This window comes from Pocillopora damicornis, chromosome 6 (assembly GCF_964200805.1).
Source record: "Pocillopora damicornis chromosome 6, jaPocDami1.2, whole genome shotgun sequence".
Classification (NCBI taxonomy): Eukaryota; Metazoa; Cnidaria; class Anthozoa; order Scleractinia; family Pocilloporidae; genus Pocillopora; species Pocillopora damicornis.
In genome coordinates this window covers 24,432,441-24,449,740 of record NC_142675.1, presented here as the reverse complement: position 1 = coordinate 24,449,740, position 17,300 = coordinate 24,432,441, and the positions used below count along the sequence as shown (strand labels likewise).

Below are 17,300 nucleotides of genomic sequence, written 5' to 3'. Positions count from 1 at the left end.
TTGTCTTCCAAGACGTGAAAACCGTTTGCCATAGAAACACTGTCTAGTCTATTTAAAAGCAAAATTTTAGCGATCTCAGCACCATCTTTCCGCAAAAGATCACAAGAGACATTATTATGCTAACGTAAGCTTTAATTTCTGCGTGACAAACAACTCGATATTGCTTGCAAGTCTACAATCGATTGTAATCGCAGTAAAGTTATTTATGAACGTGCTGATTATTGTTTAAGAAGTTCAACTCCATGTTCAAAAGGGAATTGAATCATACTTTCCGTTCTCAACCTCAAACATGCAGATCGAAAATGAGTAAATTACCGAAATGCTGATTTTACGAAGATTTTAGGACGAAAGAAGGCGTTTAAATGAGAAATGTAATCCTCCTTTGTTTGAGCTCAAGAGAGAGTAAAAATCGTCAAACATTACACAAACATCAAAGGAAGAAGAGTGAAAAAAGTAATGTGGAAGAGAGAAGGGACGAACATTCTCATCGCTCGAAAACGTGCGGAAATGACTTCTACTCTGACAGGGTATGAACCCCCTGCCTTCAAATTGCGATAGAGCTTTTTCTTAAGCAAAAATAAAATGGTTTATCCTTCTGTTGCATGCAAATATAAACACATAGTATCTCTCGCCCAGAGAGACAGAAAAATCAGAGAAAAAAATGAGATGTATTTTCGTTAGAGCAATGAGAACTGAAAGCACACATGCTAAATTATGCAACACGACGCATTCCCCGGCTCTTACGCAAGTTCTGCTTCTGTAATTTTTCTGGTCTTGAAGAACAACGGAGCCCGCAACATTCCTTGAATTTTTTTTACATGGACAACCGACTTATACGTATTCTTGTGGGTAACCTCAACCTTAAATTTTCTCACCTCGATTAATTTGCATCTAATAATAGTGAAAAGAAAACTAAACACTAGGTCATACTCTTGTCACGCTACTTTGCCTAGCGTGACAAGTGAAGGCACACACCCTTGTAAAACTTGTGATGGTAGGCATTTACATGTGTTTATTTACAACAGAATTCTGATTAGTGTGCAATCATCCGAATGACGGTTATCAAAACCGACAGGTGTCCTCTACTCTATATTGACAAACCCCTCATTTAAAACCAATTTAAGTTTTTGCAAGATATACCAACACCAAAACTTACAACTGATTCTGCAAGATTTTCCCTCAAAAATATACAATTATATTGTATATAATTATATATGTGTATATAATTCCTTGCAATTTAAAACATTATAAAGGTCCCGTGTTTCTTTTGGCAGACGTATAACTTATTCACTGTAAGGGTCACAAGCATTGTGCGTTACTGTAAATACAGACAACGAAGATGACCTTAAAGTTGGATGACCTCAAGAACAACAATACTAAAAACATTGACGCATACCCTTGATGTGACTCACACACAACCTTCCTCAGGCCCTCCCCGTCGCCTTTCCACCTCCTCACGAGGGGTGGGAAGGGGAGATGCTATTAACGTTTGCATCACGCAACTGAACGATTACACGTGCACTGTATACGTCCGCCAAAATAAATACGGTCATGTTTTAAAGACATAAAACTATTGTAATAATTTCTAATTTTTGTACATTGTGATAACTGCAGAACGTAAAATGCGAGAAGTCACCTGAAAATCGAAATTCAGTTGTCAAAGACCACTGAAACTTTTTTTTTCGTAAGTTTGGGAACTTGAAGGAACTATTGCGCTTTTTTTGGAATCTTGAAACTTTGGAGTACGTTTTTAAGATTCTCATTATAATTTTTTTTAAATCTACACCATTCTAACTGGCTTATTCTTTCCATTTTTTCCAACTTCCCGAAGTAATATGTTGACTTCTCCTTCACTTGGTAGGGAATTTTGCACGTCACAAAGAGCAAATAAAAATGTAAAATAATCGTCGTATGCATATAGCAAGTGTCCGCCTGCGAGAAGTATTCGCAAACGCAGATTTGTTTATATTTGAGTTGAACAGTGCATTATGAAAAGAACTTTTCCCTTTCCTAACACTTTTGACTTTCTGTATGTGACGTTATTCAAGTAATAGAAACTCTGTTGATAAACCTGTTACTAGATAAAGTTTCAAACATTTAAGTCTACAAAATGAACGTATAACTTGTACTTCAAGGTCATTGCGCATTTCGATCGAGTGTCGCTAAAACCAAACCAAAATAATGACAACAGCCAATCAAAGCAAAGTAGTACTAGAGGAAATGAAAATCTGATGTAAAAACAAGCTTAGGGGCATGTCTTTATTTATCCCCTGAGGGGTGGGGGTTCGGAAGATTTTGGTTGTTGTACGATAAATTTACCTGATCCTCCCTTAGCTCTGTAATGTTTTTCACACCTATCTCCTCTCCCTGAAAAGCATGTGATCCCCAAAATCTTCCAATCCCCCCTCCCCCACCTTAATTGCTTGAGGCGAGCTGGAGAAAAGGTGAATGCCAAGTCAACGATTTGTTTTTGTTTTTCATCTCATTGGTCGAGAGAGTGGGACAAGATTTTCAAATCAATCACGGTGCGAAGTAAAAAAAAACATTTCATTTCCGCATTACTTAACTTTCAACACTCGATTGAAAACCGCTCTATGGGAAATCCTGAGTTGTGTGAGTCGTTCGAACAAAACTGGTCGTGTTTAACACGGGGCTGATAAGGAAAGCACCAAAATAACTGGTTTCCTTATGCATGAAGTAGGACTTTGTGAACGGGATGCGCACAGATATTTTGTCACCGCTTCTGAGCATGAACACTGCGCCGTGATAATTCGTGTTGTACTTTCTCTCCTCGCTGACGACACTGCTCAGACTGCGCATGACCGGTTCCTCGTTGATGTATGTGTAATGGCCCATAAGGAGAGTGTCCCCTGCATAATAGAATAGTTGGCTGTACACGAAGTAGTAGCCAGTTGTGCCAATCACAAGGAAGCTGTTGCTGACGAATTTGATACTACCGGTTATGTGGCCTAATTTCCAGTTCGTGATGCGGTGGACTGAGGAGAGCAGAGAGAAGAGGGTGTTAATTTCAAAATTGGTACAATGGGCGTTGCTAGGGGTACGGAGGAGACAGGAGGTTAAACGCTATCGCTGGAACCTTCCTTTCCCCCCCCCCCCCCTCCTCCTCTCTCACCCCATGTGCGTCTAGGAAAGAATTTGAATTTGTAAAAGTTAAAAGTTAAAAGTATGAATAATCATCATAATTTCACCATAACTTAGGGAAATTGATGATTTCAACGAGTACCTATTCCTAATGTCATCTCTCTGATAACATCGCCTTTGAAGGATCGATGATAAGGATTTTCCTTTGCGCGCTAAAAACGAAAGTTGTTCACAGTTTGCAATGATCAGATAGCCTGACATTGTAAGTCAACTCGACTTTGCCTTAAAAATAATTACGCGTAACTTCGAGGCTATTATATAGTACACGTTCACAAAAACCCAGAAAATAGAAAAGAGATTAACACTAACATTTTGTTGTACCTCTTGGGGGATTTATGTGCTCACCATAACCAACGATGTGAGCCGAGTCTGTGGACTGAATTGAGATACAAACAAAAGTTTGAGAAAATGAATTCAAGCAGGATAATCTTAGTGGTATCATCAAGACTTAAAATTTAAAATTAAGAAAAATCACCCGCAGAGAGTTAGTGTTTAAGTATTTAGTATAAAACCAATGGGCGAAAAAAGAGGCATATCATCATCAATATATTGTAAGAAACACTCACCCGAAACATTGAGCCTGGTTGTCCTGTTTTAAACGTAAAGGCAAAGAAATTGTCAATAAAAACCATTTGATTATACTTATGACTGGTGTGCAAACACTCAGTGCAGTAATATAAGAAAAGATAAACAGGAAAAGTTAAAAAACTTGGCCTTTATGTGGCTCGTTTTCTCAAATTTTGCTCCGGTTTTTTCGTTTTAGTCCACAAAACGTGCCATGTGTGTCATTCCTATTCAGATTGAATTACGCACTTGACGAGACAGCCGCTTGTTATATGAAATGGTAAGTGGAACTTATGAATGGTGCATTTCCAAGAAAAAATTTTAATCAGAGCTATCATATATTTTGTGTTAGGTGCCCAGTAGAGACTTCTTCACTACCTGGAGGCCCAGGCTCTCCTCGCTCACCTGAAAGAGAAGCAATAGAGACCTAGGTAAGAGGTTATTTGTCCATTGTTTTTGAATGTGTTAATAAGAGAAAATATCTTATCTTGAGGGGATCGATCAAGACTAGTATTTTAAAGTAAGGAACGGTGGTATGAGGCCATCTGAAGCATTAGACAAGATTCCTAGCGGCAGTCTTGGTGAGCTGCCATTACTAATTAAAGTAAACACAACGCTCGTACCCATTTTCCCTTTCTGTCCATCCCTTCCCGGCGGTCCAGTGTTGCCGAGTGCTCCCGTGTCACCCTTAGGTCCTGAGGAAAAAAAAAAAAAACGAAACGAATAAGAAAAGTGCTTTCGGTTCGGTAACCGCGCCTGTATGATATGTATACACGTTCTACTCAAGTTGTTGATTAAAGGGATCCGCTAACGATAATGATAATGATGCTGGTGATGATGACGATCATGGTGGTGTTGATCTTTCATGACCATGATAACCATTCGTAAGATTGTAGGTTACTCAACAAATTATATTTTTCCCGCCACAATCGTAACTGGATGCAGTATTTAAAAGAGATACAAATACTTTTTCTTTCTAGTTTTGAAAAACAAGTTTTTTTTACCTGCCCTTCCCTTTCGTCCGGTCGATCCTGCACAGAAAAAAAGCAGATTGTTATTTACACACATTAGAGCCTCTGTTGAATTGAATATAACAAGTTTCTACACAGGATCTTGACCTAGAGGCTACTCCTAATTACATCCTAGTCATGCGCTTAAACAGCAAGCGAATCACAAAGGCGCACACGTAGGAAAAGATACCGCGAGGATAAATGTCCTCTTTGCGTATGTCCGCGCGCGTCTATTTGTAAACATTAAAAAGACTCGCGCTCAAATATACGAATAATTTAAGCACTTGCTTTGCTGGCTCTGACAACAGTCTTAAGTTTCATATACCCCATTCACACTAGTAAGACATGTTTAGTTAAATCCGGATTAATTGAATGAAAATAAGATACAGAGAGCTGAAAAACTGAATTTTCCATCGGCTTCAAGTAGTCACTAACTTGTACTTTAATGTACTAAATTTGAAGTCGACAAACATCGGTTTAAGCTGCTTCTATGAAGAAAACAAATTTAAATCGTGTTTAACAAAACAGCTGTAAAACACGTTTAAGCTTTTGTGTGAATGGAAAAAAAGGTATGAAATTCGTACGATTAAGGATGCCTTTTCAAAATTATAACATCAACTTCCCCTTCATTTTACATCACCTTTCTGTCCTTTTGGTCCCCGCTCTCCTTTACGACCTAAAATAGAAAAACTTTTTTTTTACCGAAAGACTTGTGTAACGTGAATATACGTGTCTGGTCATTCCGTATTTTTTGTTTCGCGTGACAAGTTATCCTTTACAGTACGTGACGTTTAAGTCATTACGTGAAGTACCAAAACATGCATAAACTGACATTAAAATTCGTTGAAGACTCATTTTATAGGACCTCACTTTCTTCGGTACATGAAGCTTAAACCATAGTCTTTATCAAAAAGAGCTGCTTTCAAAACAGAATTTCAATTTTGCAAGACAAATTGATATTGCTTCTAGACATTGTTTAGAATTGAGACTCCAAGGTCAAGAACGTGCCAGACCACATCTGAACTGTATTGTCTTACAGGAACAATATCCTTGGTAAGCTAATAAAGCTTTGTTTCGATATATATAGTTTCAAAATAAACCACTATCCAAAGTGACCCAATACCTGACCTCAAGTTATGTAACTGTATATCATAACAACAAAATTTGAATCATCCAGACAAAGTTATAAAAAGCAAATTAGGTCGCAAGTTAAAACTTTTTTTTCCTTTCTTTTAGAATTAATTGGAAAACGAACAGCTTTCTTATTTTAGGGCTGTCGCAGGATTGAATTTCACACCTCGTTCAAAAAGCGATTTTTGATGTAAGAGAGGACTTCCTAGAAATAAGCTTTTCATGGACTTCAGCCAACAGCTCGAGTAAAGGCAAAATAAGCATTATGCGAACAATTGAAGGAGTGCCTCATTTTACAAATCTCTTCTTGTAGGCTGTGTATTTAGACGGAAAAAGTGAAACGCTAGAGTAAGGAATAAACTGCTAGGAATGCAATTGAACTGGAGCCGAAGGTCGTTGGGGGGGGGGGGGAAGAGAAAGGAGGGGGGAAGAGGGGTTGGAAAGGGGAGAATTCTGGGAAATGTCTGTTCCCAGGGAAAAGCATAATTTGTGTGTGCCTCTAGGATGCCTCATTGCCGAGAAAAAGTGTTTTAAGCAAAAAATATGTATAGCCAATTTTTTATCATTTTATCACGAACCCCGGGCTTTTTGGACCGCTTATTTGGCTGCTTGTCTTCTCATTCAGAATGAACATTGCTGCTTTCCCTCGCGCCCCAGACTCTTTACAAAAGGGGAAGGGTATTGGGCAGGGAAAGGGGGGGAGAGGGGATTTTATAAACTCGATGCACTAGCCCTCTATCTAAGGCTGCTAAATAACACCCCAAGCCGATAGTGACTTGCGCCTAGTCCCATTCTTTTTGTTATATTTTGTAGTTTTGTATAAACTGGATGAAAATCTCAGTGATATATCTACCTCGCCTGCAGCGGCATGAATCATTTTTTCGTGAACCAGTGTCCCTCCTCTGTCTCATCAATCGTATTTCGCTTTCCTAAACAATGTACAATGCGGAAATGACGTTTAGTTTTCCACAAATAAATATCTAGCTTGGTTTTCTTGTAGATACCTATGTGGACGACCTCTGAGTTAGTGTAGAAACGATGTCAATTGACGTTAAGGTCTTGTGTAAACCCGATAAAGAATGAGTAATTGTGCTTTGCGTTCCTAAGTAGCTGCCAAGCTTTGACAATTGTGTGTATAATTGAGCGACCGGTTTCTAAGACCTCGAGGTCGTTCAAATTGAAAATTGTCAATCAAGGAAACGTAAAAACGTCAAACCTTCCATTTCATTAAACTCTGGTAAGCCTCTTGCGTTTCGCCGCTCGAGAAATCGTTTTCCACAGTTCTGCGTTGAATATGCGCTGTGACGTTTTCTAAGTACTCGATTGTCTGCTGTTGTTGCTCAAAGCGTGATTTCAGCACTACAATCTCACCAATACAATACAGTAACGCTGGGAATAGGCCAACTAGTGCCGTTACAAGGACAGCAAACGTCCAAAAAGGCAAAACAATGGCCCGCGTTTGGGATTTCTGCATGTTTGTCGTCTGCGAGGTATCAGTGATTTCCTAGAAACACCAACTGGGACGTCAACATTGATTGAAGAATTTTTCTAGCAAAGTCCACCTTGTCACGTGACAGTGATTCAATCAATGGCCTATTGTTCTCAAATTCAACAGCTGATTCGTTTAATTTTATTATTCATGTTCAATGCGCTCACTGGACAGGCTGCCAGTTCGTTATAACAAGGGTCGGGATAGTTAAGTTTAGCTTGGTTTCGAGAGTTTACAAGCTTCCGAGAAATCACGGCTAACTGTGTCACACAATAAGATAACGGTAACGCTTTTGGTAACGGTAGCGTACGCTAGAGAGCTTTCTCATCAAGTGACGTAAAACTAAACCCAAAATAACCCGAACGGCTAATCGGGACAGGGTAAAATGCCTAACGGAACCAATGACTGCTCAAAGTTGAAACAGGAATACTGTTCGGAGTGCGAAAAAGCAAGAGTGCCAAGTCAATATTGGAATTAGTTTTGTTTCTGATTGGTTGATAAGGTGGCGCGAATTTTCTTGACCTATCAAATAGGGAAATAAACTAAACCCTGCAAGATTAGCGACCACTATCGATTAACAATTGAGAACTTCTCTTAAGAAAGAAGTTAAATATTTCTTATTAGAGTGGGACAAATAGAAAACAAGCTGCGTGAGGATTTCGGGGCGTATGCATACCATATTATCTGCGCTGCAAAGATAATTCAAAGTTCAGGATAAGTGAAAAGGCGTCAAGAAGCGAATGCGAAATGATAATAAAAACAAGAAAACTGTCTGAAGAGCCGAAAAACAGGAGGGCAAAGTCACGATTGGATTTAGTTTTGCATCTGATTTGAGCAAACTGTCTCGACCAGTTAAAGAGGGAAATCAACTAAAATTTATGCGATCACGTATTACTCTCAATATACAATTGACAATAAAAAGCTTCCCACTAGAGTAGTACAAAGAGAAACTATATATATTCATATATTTATCTGCGCTACAGAGGTTAATTTACTGGCGAGCAATCACCTTTAAGGTTCATATTTCTAATTCAAAGTCTTGTATACTGAAAGGATAAGTTCAGGTAAAGTGCATAGTGTTGCATTTTTTTCTCGGCAGTGAGCCGATTACTTATCTAAAGCACCAACGCAACTGGAACAAAAACTAGTTTTCAAGCAAAGGTGTAGCGTTTTAATATGTTTTAAGAAATGTATCGAAGACCAAGGGGAAATGATGGAGGTCGATGAAAACAAGACAAGCTCAACCAAGAGACGCATTTGATTAGTTTCATTCTGTTTTTATTCTTGATCCCAGTCTTTCTACATGTCTTCGGTTTATGAGTTTACGGTTTGGTTTCATATCCATATTATCGATAGCAATTTTCATTATAAAATTACTCCATTTACTGCGCTTGTGTGTTCTCTGTTTCTATCCATGATCTTATAGAGTAGTGATAAAACTTTCCACAGAATTAGGCCTCACCTGGCTGGTGTTCAGTGGAAGACCTTTTTTATCAAAACCCAAAATCCGCCTCTTACCACTAAGGTATGACTTTAAATAAAAGGTTTCACTCCCACTTACTCTGGATACTTTTCGAAACAGAATTTCAGGATAAAGACGTTTCACTTGTTTCAAGTTGATAAGACTTGACAGAGATGTCGACAGAGTCTAGTAGAGAAAAAACAATGAATTAGTTCTTAAACCAGATAGGGTTATATTATTGTTAGAAAGTCTCTAGGAAGCGTTCAACTTCACACATTGTATTCAGTTAGTAATTTCCAGCTTCCTTTAATAAATTTAAGCCGGTTATGTGTCAGCATTATTTCCTTCTATTTCCGAATGTGTCCAAAAGTAAGAAAAACTAAATCATTTCGGTAAATGAATTTAAGCCGGTTATGTATCACAGTTATCTCCTGCCATTTTCAAGTGTTTCCAAAACTGAGGAAAATTAAATCATTTCGGTAGCAATGAAAGTAATTGAAGCTTTTAAACCAAGCGGATTTGATGCTTGGATATTCATGGACCTCGCACAATTCTCACCGGAGGATGGACTATCAGAAAAGTGACTGGGAGGGGAGGGGGGGAAGGAGGGAGGGATGGAAGGGGCGGGGAGGATGGGGCAATGAGGGCTCCAAGAGATGCATGAATGTTCTGACTATTTTTGATTAGTAAATAAATTAAACTTTCCTGACCCACACCCATTAACGTTCCATCCCCGTGAGTGGTGATACCTTTACAAAGACGGTGTCATCTGTTTTGTTTACGGCCACTGCGGTTCCACCACTGCTACTCTCCAAAATAATAATTTGAACTGCTTTTTGACCAATCATGTCCATAATATGATGAACCTTTAATTGAGCTGTCAAAAATAACACAAATTGATATCAATGGAAAGGCAGAAAATGATCGATTTGGTTTCGCTTTGTTTTGCTTTATTCTGTTTTTTTCGTTTTCTAAGCATGACTAGTCGAAAGCGTTTCATGACATCACCCGCACTTTTACAAAATAAGCGCCTTCCATGTTATTCTTAGTAACGGCCATGGTTGGATTTGCCTCCTATCCGAAGACTGCTGCATTTGATTAACACTGAACTTTTGTTTCTTGGCCGTTTAACTCGACCTTGTTTGCAAGAAAGCTGTGAACATATTCCAAAACTTGAATATCTACTTACTTTTTGGATCTGTACTTGTGGCATATGCAACAATAGATTTTCCGTCAATTTTCAGGCAGTGACCCGAGACCTGACCGACATCATTCTCGGAATACATTTGGACAGTCTCGCGGGCCCACTCGTCGTTCATCGGCTTAGTGATTTCCTCGATACTTTCCTAAAACGTTCATTTTAACCATTATCAATAATAGTCCATTTTACAATTTTATGCTTGGTTGCCAAGCCTTTGAACAGGAGTGAGGCTAAGGGTGACCTTGTTATGATACAAACCTTGTTGCTTTTCAAATGTAAATCACTTTGTTATCATGCTAACTAAATACTGGTCTCTATCACAACAAGGTCACTTTCAGCCTCATTCCAAATCAGAGGCTTGGCGACTAAGTGCACAACTGCAAAATGGCCTATTCTTTATTTAGCGAATCTATCAGATATTTTTCCGAAATATATCTCTTCTTGATCACAGATATGACCTCATTAACATATAAAAAAAGTTGCAATTTGAAAACATTATTGAATAAACTATGCGCCATCTCGGACAAATCAATGATTAAAAAGATTTATAAAGACAATAACAGGGATATCTTATACAACCACACAACAGTGGACACTGTAGTCGACAGACGACTGAAGACTTATTTCATGTGTTTCGTTTAAGCCAAGTAAGCATTTAGTTTCCGTTTGGAAATCAAGAATAAAACGCTCTTAGTTAAGGAGGAACTCACAGCGCGTGCTGTTTGCTAACCTATCCAGCGTAGAAAATATGGTCGTGACATCGCTGCAACTCTTTAGCATGCGCCATTAGCTGCGTTGTGAGTAGTTTATTGCAATGCATACAAAAGTGTGAAGAAATCTCGGTGGTCGAACGTCTGCGCATGTGCGAATGGGGATGTGGCTAATTATGGGCATTGTGTTTCGGGCTGTCAGGAACAAGTTGTGTTACAAGAGCCATAAAAAACACACAAGCCATTTAGTTACAGTGGTTTAGAACCGTGTAATGTTTTCCGTAAAGCTCAAAACAAAATAATGATTCAGCAGGATACACGTAATTTACTGGGCTTTACGTTCTAAAGAACCTAGAGCTCTCGTTTTCTCTACCTTTATTTCCTTCTTTGGACGTTTTATTTTCTCGGCTCATTTTGCGTGACAAGGGTTGTGTATTACTGTTTAATTTGAAATTTTGCGCGAGAAATCGGCATGCGGCAGTTGATTGCCTTGCGCATGCCCGACGTTTGACAGCCACGCGCCATGTTTGGAAATTTTCAAATGAGTAGTAGTTCATTTGGGAGATAAAACTTAGCCGGCCCAGGTGAAAAGGAAATAAAGTAAAGAACTTTCGAGTCTCTCTAAACTACTGTATGATTTTAACTTGAGATCGCATCGGCTCGGTAAACTTTCGAGTACTTTGAGTTTACTGCTCTACCTTTCTCAAGCCAAGGTGAACTGATGCTTGAAAAGTAAAGCAAACTTGCTGACTTCAAGGAAGGCTTTGCGCCCTTTGAACTATTCTACGGCCGATAAACGTGTTGATGCGTCTAAAATCTATATTTTAAGGGAGGAGTTTGTGCTTAATTCAATAACTTTTAGAATTTTTGAGACAATAATCAAGAAAGTTTCACACTCACCTTTGCTGATACGTCGTGTACATCATGGTGTCCTGTGTGAAGAATATTGCACAAAAGTAATATCATAAGTGATGTTTTGCGTAAGTTGTCTTCATGTTTACGCCCTTGAACCGAAACATCAGTCCACAAAGTACTAAAAGCATAAGCGCTGTGTAATTTTTAGAGGTGGTAGTTGACAACTATGAGAGGAAGTGAAAGAACCGTAGCGAAACATGACAGAACGTTTACTCACTACAATTAACAGATATTAGCCATACCTTTTGCCACGGAGGGATTCAACGACAACTCCAGTAACAGGAAAGTCCAACCAGCCATGAAAAGAAACGATAAGCTTTTTCCAGTCATTTCTTAGTTCTGAAACACATGGAAGAATACGTAAAACTATCGAGTCATTCAGTTTAAATCGTAGTAGACAACGTATTCAACTCACAATCCGGCAGAGTTCCTGAGCTTGAGTTTATCCTTTGGCCTCAGTTTATTCTCAGATAGTCCCGAGAGTAGGTCCTTTACTAAGCCGGGCTGATAACGAACTATATTTCTTTCTGTCAGGCAGGGTTTTTAACCATGTCGTGTGAGGTTATGTCATATCACTTCATGTCAATTGATGCCAAATCTTGTTAAGTCATGTCAATTTATGTTTAGTGACGTCACCTCAGTAGTCAATTTAATGGAACGCATGTTAATTTTATAATGGGCTTATTTCCACACAAGTAAGTCTTATTTCATCTGATCAGCGGAAAGTGTGACATAAGGCATTAACATGTTGACACTTATTGTGACGAAATGCCGTGAAAAAATTCCAAAAAGCCACTAAAGAAAAGGGGCAACCAGCGTGGCGTTATGTGAATCATGTGTAAGATATTCCTTCCGTTTTTCAGTCGCTTGCTTGAGTAAGTGAGGTTTTTTAGTACAGATAAGAATCGGAAAGTTATATATGTTGCATGCGAGAAATATTTCTGGAAAGAAATAAACGTGTTTGTAAAGAGTGGTATATCCTTCTCAAGGGAATTGTAGTGAGATATAACAATGGAATTACACCTCGAGGTGACTTACTTCTAAGCCACATTATTAAGAACTGTTCCCGTGTTAAATTAATCTGAAAGCAGATGTCAGACCATGCAAAAGCTTTCTTAATCATAAAAAGCTTTGAAGCGAAACCGATCACGTGATAACCATAAAGGAGGGGAATCCAAATAACTAGACAAGTCATTTAATTTCTGCCTTCATTGCCAGATAGCAGAATATTTGATATATTTTTCTGTTCTGCTTGGGAAAGAATAAACTACTTTCTTTGTTTCGCCGCATTTCTCCAAAATTTGGATCATCCATCTGTAGCTTCAACTTGACTCGATACAAAAAACAAGACATATTCTGCCCTCAAGAGCAGGTTATTTATTTCCATTTGACAGTTTACACATGGTAGCATTTTGTGGTCCCCACTCAACTAAAAAAGAAAAGCTACCGCGAAACAAGATAATATCCAAATTGTATACATTTCCAGCTTCCTAAGTTTGTTTATCGTGTGGAAATTAAAAGAATAGAGAAGGTCACAGCATTAACAGAAGCCCAAATGTCTACTAACGTTTACATTATTAAAATAGCCGTGAATGGCCACTTAGAAGATTCAGTAAATAATTGTTATCCTTTTTTGAATACTATCGAAAACTAACACGATCTGATATTAAGTTGTGGAAAGATGGTGACTGGCATGATTAGAAAAGCTACGAAATTTGGACCGGTAACAGCAGCATTCGATTTCAAGTTAGAGTTCTTTTCTAGTTGTAAACCAAAACCAGAATAATCTAAACAAATCAGGATAAGTGTAAAGGCGTCATGGAGCGAACGCGAAATGATAATAAAAACAAGAAAACTGTCTGAAGATCGGAAAAACAGGAGGGCAAAGTCACGATTGGATTTAGTTTTGCATCTGATTTGAGCAAATTGTCTCGACCAATCAAAGAGGGAAGTCAACCAAAATTTATGCGATCACGCATTACTCTCAATATACTATTAAAAATAAAACGCTTCCCATTAGAGAAAGACAAAGAGAAAACTTTATATATTCACATATTTATCTGCGCTGCAGAGGTTAATTTACTGGCGAGCAATCACCTTTAAGGTTCATATTTCTAATTCAAAGTCCTATATACCGAGAGGATCATTTCAGGTAAAGTGCATAGTGTTGCGTTTTATTCCTCAGGAGTGAGCTGATTACTTATCTGAAGCACTAACGCAACTGGAACAAAAACTAGTTTTCTAGCAAAGGTTTAGCGTTTTAGTATGTTTTAAGAAATGAATCGAAGACCAAGGGGAAATGATGGAGGTCGATGAAAACAAGATAAACTGAACCAAGAGACGCATTTGATTAGTTCCATTCTGTTTTTATTCTTGATCCCAGTCTTTCTACATGTCTTCGGTTTATGAGTTTACGGTTTGGTTTCATATGCATATTATCGATAGCAATTTTTATTGCAAATTACCTTATTTACTGCGCATGTGTGTTCTCTGTTTCTATCCATGATATTATAGAGAAGCGATAAGACTTTCCAAAGAATCAGGCGTCACCTGGCCGGTGTTCATTGCAAGACCATTTTCATCAAATCCCCAAACCCGCCTCTTACCACTAAGGTATGACTCAAAATAAAAGTAGTCACTCCCAATTTCTCTGGGTACTTTTTTAAACAGAATTTCAGGGTAAAGACGTTTCACTTTATCCAAGTTGTTAAGACTGCGCAAAGGTGTCGACAGAGTCTATTGGAGAAAAAACACTGGATTAATTCTTAAACCAGAGAGGGTTGTATTATTGTAAGAAAATCTCTAGGAAACATTCAACTTCACACATTGTATTCAGTTAGTAATTTCTAGTATCCGTAAATGAATTTAGGCCGGTTATGTATCAGCGTTATCTCCTGTCATTTCCAAATGTTTCCAAAACTGAGGGAAAAAATAAATCATTTCGATAGCTATGAAAAGGAATTAAAGGTTTTAAACCAAGCTTATTTGGTGCTTGGATATTCATGGACCTCGCACAATTCTCACCAGAGGATGGACTATCAGAAAAGTGATTGGGAGGGGAGGGGGGGAAGGAGGGAGGTATGGAAGGGGGGGGGAGGATGGGGCAATGAGGGCTCCAAGAGATTCATGGATGTTTTCGGTTTTTTTTGTTTGTTTGGATGGTTTTTTTCTTTGTACTACTTGATTGAAATCTTTTCTTGTGTTTGTTTTTGTTGTTTTTCTTAATCCATATTTTGACTTGTTTTCTTTAGTAAATAACTTAAACTTTCCCCACCCCTCCCCCCCTTAAGGTTCCATCCCCGTGGGGGTGATACCTTTACAAAGACGGTGTCATCTGTTTTGTTTACGGCCACTGCGGTTCCACCACTGCTACTCTCCAAAATAACAATTATTTCGGCGTTTAGACCAGCAGTAAAGTGCAGAATAGTATGGACCATTACGTGAGCTGTCAAAAATAACACAAATTGATATCAATGGAAAGGCAGAAAATGATCGATTTGGACTCGCTTTGTTTTATTTTGTTTTTTTTTTCTTTCGTTTTTTAAGCATGACTAGTCGAAAGCGATTCATGACATCACCCGCACTTTTACAAAATAAGCGCCTTTCATGTTATTCTTAGTAACGGCCATGGTTGGATTTGCCTCCTATCCGAAAACTGCTGCATTTGATTTACATTGGACTTTTGTTTCTTGGCCGTTTTAACTCGACCTTGTTTACAATAAAGCTGTGAACATGTTCCAAAACTTGAATATCTACTTACTTTTTGGATCTGTCCCTGTGGCATATGCAACAATAGATTTTCCGTCAATTTTCAGGTAGTGACCCGGGACATTACCGTCTTCCTTTTTAGAAACCATTTGGTAAGCAAGGCGGTTCCACTCGTCGTTCATCGGCTTAGTGATTTCCTCAATGCTTCCCTAAAACGTTCATTAAAACCATTATCAATAATCTTCTATTTAGCCAAACCATCAGATATTTTTCCGAAATATATGTTTTATTGATGACAGATATGACATCATAAACATATAAATAAGTTGCAATTTGAAAACATTTTTCGATAAACTATGCGCCATCTTGGACAAAGAAATGATTAAAAAGATTTATATAGACAATAACAGGGATATCTATATCCCATCACACAACAGTGGGCACTGAATTCGACAGATGACTGAAGACTAATTTCATCTGTCTCGTTTGAGCCAAGTGTGCATTTAGTTACTGTTCAGGAATGAAGAATAAAACACTCTTAGCTAAGGAGGGACTCACAGCGCGCACTGTTTATTAACCTATGCAGCCTAGAAGGTCGTGACATCACTGCAACTCTTTAGCATGCGCCATTAGCTGTGTTGTGAGTAGTTGATTACAAAGCATAACAAAGTGTGAAGAAATCACATTGGTCGAACGTCTGCGCATGTGCGAGTGCTAATGTGACTAATTATGGGCGGCATGTTTCGGACTGTCAGAAACAAGTTGTGTTACAAGAGCCATTAAAAACACACAAGCCATTTAGTTACAGTGGTTTAGAACCGTGTAATGTTTTCCGTAAAGCTCAAAACAAAATAATGATTCAGCAGGATGCACGTAATTTATTAGGCTTTACGTTCTAAAGAACCTAGAGCTCTCGTTTTCTCTACCTTTATTTCCTTCTTTGGACATTTTATTTTCTCGGCTTATTTACCAATTTGATTGCCTTGCGCATGCCCGACGTTTGACAGCCATGTTGCGCCATGTTTGGAAATTTTCAAATGAGTAGTAGTTCATTAGGAGATAAAAACTTAGCCGGCTCAGATGAAAAGGAAATAAAGTAAAGAACTCTCGAACCTCTCTAAACTACTGTATGATTTCAACTTGAAGATTGCATCGGTTCGGAAAACTTTCGAATACTTTGAGTTTACCGTTCTTCGTTTCTCAAGCCAAGGTGAACTGATGCTTAAAAAATAAAGCAAACTTGCTGACTTCAAGGAAGGCTTTGCGACCTTTGGACTATTCTACGGCCGATAAACGTTGTTTTCCAGTGTTGATGTGTCTAAAATTTATATTTTAAAAGAAGATTTGTGCTTAATTCAATAACTTTTAGAATTTTCGAGATAAGAATGAAGAACGTTTCACACTCACCTTTGCTAATCCGTCGTGTACATCATGGTGTCCTGTGTGAAGAACATGTACAGAAGTAAAATCATAAGTGATGTTTTGCGCAAGTTCTCTTCATGTTTACACCCTAGAACCGAAACGTTGGTCGAAAAAGTACTAAAAGCATAAGTGCTGTGTAATTTTTAGAGGTGGTTGTTGACAACTATGAGAGGAAGTGAAAAAACCGTGGCGAAACATGACATGACGTTTACTCACTAGAATTAATAGATATTAGCCATACCTTTGCCACGGAGGGATTCAAACGACAACTCCAGTAACAGGAAAGTCCAACCAGCCATGAAAAGAAACGATAAGCTTTTTCCAGTCATTTCTTAGTTCTGAAACACACAGAAGAATACGTAAAACTATCGAGTCATTCAGTTTAAATCGTAGTAGACAACGTATTCAACTCACAATCCGGCAGAGTTCCTGAGCTTGAGTTTATCCTTTGGTCTCAGTTTATTCTCAGATAGTCCCGAGAGTAGGTCCTTTACGAAGCCTGGCTGATGACGAGCTATATTGCCTT

The 17,300-nt window shown here is 38.4% G+C and overlaps 3 protein-coding genes and 2 long non-coding RNA genes across 22 annotated transcripts in view; 1 reads left to right on the top strand and 4 right to left on the bottom strand.

Moving 5' to 3' along the window:
- LOC113676353 (uncharacterized) overlaps window positions 1-17,300 on the top strand; it is a 62,742-nt gene that overhangs the window by 491 nt on the left and 44,951 nt on the right. For 8 of the 17 annotated variants that reach the window (XR_016187735.1, XR_016187738.1, XR_016187737.1 and 5 more), the window contains exons 2-3: window positions 3,926-4,006; window positions 4,079-4,157. This is a non-coding gene — a long non-coding RNA (uncharacterized LOC113676353). Of the gene's footprint in view, window positions 1-3,925; window positions 4,007-4,078; window positions 4,158-10,062; window positions 10,721-14,158; window positions 14,285-17,300 lie in introns of those variants that run through there. The other 9 variants (XR_016187744.1, XR_003446690.2, XR_016187749.1 and 6 more) reach the window with 5 other exon arrangements.
- Window positions 998-7,420, bottom strand: LOC113676345 (uncharacterized). Of its 2 annotated transcripts, none has more exons than XM_089209675.1 (9): window positions 7,084-7,420; window positions 6,721-6,796; window positions 5,377-5,412; window positions 4,731-4,757; window positions 4,350-4,421; window positions 4,105-4,131; window positions 3,729-3,751; window positions 3,484-3,538; window positions 998-2,996 (listed from the first exon to the last, which is right to left on the bottom strand). In XM_089209675.1, the coding sequence occupies exons 1-9, from the start codon at window positions 7,339-7,341 to the stop codon at window positions 2,593-2,595; spliced, it is 978 nt and encodes a 325-aa protein (XP_089065801.1). In that variant the 5' UTR covers window positions 7,342-7,420; the 3' UTR covers window positions 998-2,592. The 2 variants fall into 2 exon arrangements, with proteins under 2 accessions (XP_089065801.1, XP_027048800.2); XM_027192999.2 differs by having other exon boundaries at window positions 3,472-3,538; window positions 7,084-7,417.
- On the bottom strand, window positions 8,622-9,714 carry LOC149044582 (uncharacterized). Its single transcript, XM_089209685.1, has 2 exons — window positions 9,568-9,714; window positions 8,622-9,004 (listed from the first exon to the last, which is right to left on the bottom strand). The coding sequence occupies exons 1-2, from the start codon at window positions 9,670-9,672 to the stop codon at window positions 8,777-8,779; spliced, it is 333 nt and encodes a 110-aa protein (XP_089065811.1). The 5' UTR covers window positions 9,673-9,714; the 3' UTR covers window positions 8,622-8,776.
- Window positions 11,520-12,203, bottom strand: LOC149044581 (uncharacterized). Its single transcript, XR_016187750.1, has 3 exons — window positions 12,060-12,203; window positions 11,887-11,983; window positions 11,520-11,661 (listed from the first exon to the last, which is right to left on the bottom strand). It is a non-coding gene; the product is annotated as an uncharacterized LOC149044581 (long non-coding RNA).
- On the bottom strand, window positions 14,015-16,864 carry LOC113676350 (uncharacterized). The gene is made up of 4 exons (XM_027193006.2): window positions 16,760-16,864; window positions 15,405-15,561; window positions 14,959-15,089; window positions 14,015-14,380 (listed from the first exon to the last, which is right to left on the bottom strand). Exons 2-4 carry the CDS (start codon window positions 15,532-15,534, stop codon window positions 14,153-14,155), a joined length of 489 nt encoding a protein of 162 aa, XP_027048807.2. The 5' UTR covers window positions 15,535-15,561; window positions 16,760-16,864; the 3' UTR covers window positions 14,015-14,152.

Bases quoted from the DNA above. Each gene is read 5' to 3' on its own strand.
- LOC113676345 (XM_027192999.2), bottom strand. From the start codon at position 7,341: ATGCAGAAATCCCAAACGCGGGCCATTGTTTTGCCTTTTTGGACGTTT. The intron at 4,422-4,730 runs GTAAAAAAAACT...TTTTTTCCTCAG, and splicing joins CGGACGAAAGGGAAGGGCAG to GACCTAAGGGTGACACGGGA. The intron at 2,997-3,471 runs GTTAGTGTTAAT...TGCTCTCCTCAG, and splicing joins CCCAAGAGGTACAACAAAAT to TCCACCGCATCACGAACTGG.
- LOC149044582 (XM_089209685.1), bottom strand. From the start codon at position 9,672: ATGGACATGATTGGTCAAAAAGCAGTTCAAATTATTATTTTGGAGAGT. The intron at 9,005-9,567 runs GTATCACCACTC...TTTCTCTACTAG, and splicing joins ATGACACCGTCTTTGTAAAG to ACTCTGTCGACATCTCTGTC.
- LOC113676350 (XM_027193006.2), bottom strand. From the start codon at position 15,534: ATGAACGACGAGTGGAACCGCCTTGCTTACCAAATGGTTTCTAAAAAG. The intron at 15,090-15,404 runs GTAAGTAGATAT...TATTTTTGACAG, and splicing joins CACAGGGACAGATCCAAAAA to CTCACGTAATGGTCCATACT. The intron at 14,381-14,958 runs GTATCACCCCCA...TTTCTCCAATAG, and splicing joins ATGACACCGTCTTTGTAAAG to ACTCTGTCGACACCTTTGCG.